Source organism: Tauraco erythrolophus, unplaced genomic scaffold (assembly GCF_009769465.1).
Source record: "Tauraco erythrolophus isolate bTauEry1 unplaced genomic scaffold, bTauEry1.pri scaffold_91_arrow_ctg1, whole genome shotgun sequence".
Lineage (NCBI taxonomy): Eukaryota > Metazoa > Chordata > Aves > Musophagiformes > Musophagidae > Tauraco > Tauraco erythrolophus.
The window spans coordinates 9,819-14,306 of NW_028238658.1; the positions used below are offsets into that span (position 1 = coordinate 9,819).

Here is a 4,488-nt window from a genome sequence, read left to right on the forward strand (position 1 = left end):
AGAGACCCAAGGGTTGAGATAAGAACAATTTACTACTACCGCTACCAATATATGTATATACAGATATGTACAAGGATAAACATATGCAAACGAGTGATGTACAGTGTAATTGCTCACCACCCCTTGATCGAGGCCCGTCTCGTCCCGAAACTGCAATCCCGAAACAGATAGAACTCGATACTGCAATCCCGGACGAACGGGAGGCCCCGAGACAGAGAGCGAGAGAGAGAGGGAAAACTCTCTGAGCACCCGAAAGTGAGAGTCCCGGAAGGGCAAAAGCTCTTCTTTCCGGCTGACCCTGACTCTTATACTGGGCATGACGCTGCATGATATGGAATACTAATTGGCCAATTTGGCCCTCAATCTTAAGTTCAGGTACAAATCGTAAGGAGAGTCATGGACCCCTTGTCCCAGCTATGCTCCCCCCTTATCCTGTTGTGCTCCTGCACACTGGCAAGAACCTGGCAGACTGAAAAGTCCTTGAGACCTCAGTGCCATCTATAAACATCAGTGCACTATCAGCATTCTTCTCAGAGTGAGCCTCTGAGTAAAACCAAAACACGGAGCTCTTCTAGCTGCTAAAAAGAAGAGCTAATCCTGGTCCCAGCTAAAACCAGGACAAAGGATTCAACAGAAGTTTTTAATATTGACCCTTGGCAGGAGGCGGGACAAGTACTGTTTGATGCCGCAGCAAGCAGGGACTTGGCAGTGACCGGCTTACTTCCAACTTGGCGTGCGGTCTTGGACTCGCTACAACAGCTTAAAGCGGACCGCGCCACAGTAGCAGCTGTAAATGCTGCTACCGATCCCGCGGCGTCAGCGGCGGCCGCAAACACCGTCGCTGGTTCCGCGGCGTCAGCGGCGGCTGCAAATACTGTCACCGATCCTGTGGCGCCGGCGGCAGCTGCTAATACTGTCACTAATTCCGCACCGCCAGCGACAATCGTGATCACTAATCCTGCGTCGGTAGCAGCCGCTAACGTTGCCACCAATCTCGCGTTGCCAGCGGAAGCCGTAAATGTTGCCGCTAATGCTGCGTTGCCAGCCACAGCCGTAAATGAGGTTGCTAGTTCTGCGTCACCAGCTACAGTCGTAAATGCTGCCACAGCTGTGAATGTTGCTGCTAATTCCGTGTCACCAGTATCGCCGGCTGCAGTGGTAAATTCCATGTCACCTAGTACGGCAGGCGCTACAGCGGGCGGGCCACCACCACCATCGGCGTCCCTCATCCCTGTTCCTGCTTCTACAGCCCCCCCCGCCCTCCCCCTTTCTTCTGCTATGGCGCTTACACCTTCTACCTCTATAGTTCTCTCCCTCGCAGACTTGGTGAAAGCTGTGGTACCGCAGACCGAGACGGACGGTCCCGATCCTTGCCGTCACTGGCGGAAACTCAAGGAGCAGGTGGAAAAGGAAGGAGACCATGACCTGGCACAGCGTCTTGCTTGCCCGGTCATCAGAACTCCTGATGGGCGTATGGATTACAAGGCATTAGAGTTTGGGTTAGTGAAAGAGTTAAGAAAAAGTGTATTGGATTATGGTCTTCTCCTTACACCCAAGGGTTGTTGCAATCGGTAATGTTTAACTATGAACTTACTCCTTTTGACATCAAACAGATAGCAGCGCTTATATTCACACTCACACAAAAGGTGATGTTTGAATCTCACTGGCGTTCTGCCTGCGACATAAAGGCGCTGGAGAACTTTGAAAGACAGGAAGATGACCCACTGAGGGGTGCGGGCATTCCTCAGTTGATGGGAGAAGCGCCTATAAATACTCCGCAGTTGCAGGCACGCCTTAATCCAGCTATTCTAGCCCAATCCCATTAGCTAGCATACCAAGCTATACTGAAAACTCCTGATATGGGAAAAGTTGTAAATTCCTTTACGTCTATCCGACAAGGACCTAGTGAACCGTATATGCTTTTTATAGATAAACTGAAGGAAGCCATAGAAAAGCAAGTAGAGAATGAGGCAGCAAGAGATGCATTATTAATGAAATTAGCAGTAGAAAATGCCAATGAAGATTGCAAACGTGTATTATTACCCCTTAGGAATCCTAATATTGTTGAAATGATGGAGGCTTGTCAGAAGGTGGGAACAGTTCAATATAAAATGGAATCAATGGCAGCTGCTTTTGCATCTATGAGGGTAAATCACATTTGTTATAGGTGCGGACAGCCCGGTCACCTTAAGCGTGATTGTCCTAAAAGTCCTCAAGGTCCAGGAGTTTGCTCGAGATGTAAGAAGGGTCGCCACTATGTCAAACAATGTTGTTCAAAGTATAGTCTAGAAGGGAGATTGCTGCCGGGAAACTTCGGACAGAACGCGAGTCGCGGGCGCGTGCAGACACAAGTGCCCCGACACATTTACCAAGTGGATGCAGTCACCTCCAAGCATGAACCACGGGCAGCGCAGGAATGGATGTGGCCACCCTCAGTGAAACAACAATAATGGATAATACGGTACATAAAATCCCAGTGGACGCAAAAGAGCCTGTGGGCCGTGGATTAAGCGCACTATTACTGGGACGATCAAGTACAACTGTACAAGGTTTATTTGTGTTACCTGGAATAATAGATGCAGATTTTGTAGGACAAATTCAGGCTATGGTTTGGACTCCTTCTCCACCTATTGTTATACCCGCAGGAGCCCGAATAGCCCAATTAATACCCTTCCAGGGTCAGCCCCTAAATGTAGAAGAAAGAACAAGGGAGGCTGGGAGTTTTGGATCTACAGGTCCTGTGGTACTATGGACACAACTTGTGACAGTACAGCGACCTAAATTAACATATACTGTACATAATGCTGAGGGCAGGCCTACTACTGTCACAATGACAGGAATGATAGATACTGGTGCCGATGTCACAGTTATTTCCTCAGCAAAATGGCCTTTGTCGTGGCCAATACGACCGGTGGCCTCTGGCCTTTTGGGTATTGGAGGCACTACAACATCATACCAGAGTGTCAACTTGATTCAAGCGGTGGGCCCCGAGGGTCAGGTCTCCACAATACGCCCTTATGTAGTGGGGGTTCCGCTCATTCTATGGGGAATAGATGTGTTGGCCTCTTGGGGGGTCACCATTGGAGTTCAGCATTTTTCATAGGGGTCACTGAAGCGCGGCCCACCGTCTCTATTACATGGCTAACAGATAAACCTGTCTGGGTGGATCAGTGGCCCCTTACACATGAAAAGCTCCGCGCGCTGCATGAATTGGTTAATGAACAACTACAACAAGGGCATATTGTGCCGACCACTAGTCCATGGAATACACCTGTATTTGTGATAAAAAAGAAAAACGGAAATGGAGACTGTTACATGACCTGCGGCAGGTAAATGCAGTAATGGAAGCTATGGGAGCCCTTCAACCTGGACGCCCTTCTCCTACTATGATTCCAGCTAATTGATCAATTATTGTATTAGATTTAAAAGATTGTTTCTTTACCATCCCTCTTGCAGAGAAGGATGGGCCAAAATTTGCATTTTCCGTCCCATCAATCAATCAAAGCGAACCCATGAAGCGATATCATTGGGTTGTACTGCCACAGGGTATGAAAAACAGTCCCACTATCTGTCAAATGTATGTGGCACGAGCCCTCTCAGAAATCAGGCTTAAATTTCCACAAATGTTGATCTATCATTACATGGATGACATCCTATTGGCTGGTCAGTCGTCCGATTTATTGGCTAAGGTGACAGAGGAAACAAGAGCAGCGCTTTCTGCGTATGGGCTACAGATCGCTCCAGAAAAGGTTCAAAAGGAGCAACCTTGGAAATATTTGGGGTGGAAAATTTCTATGTCAACTGTGCAACCTCAAAGAATCACCCTGAATACAAAAATACAAACCCTAAATGACCTTCAAAGGTTGCTGGGTATCATAAATTGGGTTCATCCCTTGCTAGGCATTGATAATACTCAACTCTCTCCTCTTTTTGATTTGCTGAAAGGAGAGTCTGGTTTAAATTCACCCCGACAGCTAACGCCGGAAGCGCAGAAAGCTCTAACCCAGGTAGAATTGGCAATTCAATCTCAGCAAGCTCAGAGACAAAAGGAAAATTTAGAGATTACATTAATGGTCATTAATAATGTGAACCAACCCTTAGGTATAATAGCACAGTGGGACGAGGAGCAACACACCGATCCTCTAATCCTACTGGAATGGGTGTTTCTGTCACATCAGCCAACAAAAACTATTGTAACAAGAACAGAAATGATTGCTATGGTCGTATGTAAAAGCAGAAAACGAATTGTGCAAATACAAGGTAGAGAGCCGGCCTGTATCAGAATTCCACTCACGCAAGAACAATTAGAGTGGTGCCTAGCGAATAGTGTTGCACTACAGGATGCCTTTTTGGGTTTCACAGGACAAGTGTCTATCCATTACCCTTCACACAAATTGTTAAGCGTTTTACAAGACCTTCCTTTACAGCTTCGACCTCGATGTCGTCCTACACCGGTTGACGGAATCACAGTATTTACAGACGGGTCTG

The 4,488-nt window shown here is 47.4% G+C and overlaps 1 protein-coding gene across 1 annotated transcript; it reads left to right on the forward strand.

The window, feature by feature from the left end:
* The first annotated feature begins 1,278 nt into the window (after positions 1-1,278).
* Positions 1,279-2,450, forward strand: LOC147525716 (endogenous retrovirus group K member 5 Gag polyprotein-like). Its single transcript, XM_086631074.1, is given in 2 exon segments — positions 1,279-1,471; positions 1,558-2,450. Coding segments are annotated over 2 exon segments (1,086 nt in total).
* The last annotated feature ends 2,038 nt before the right edge of the window (positions 2,451-4,488 follow it).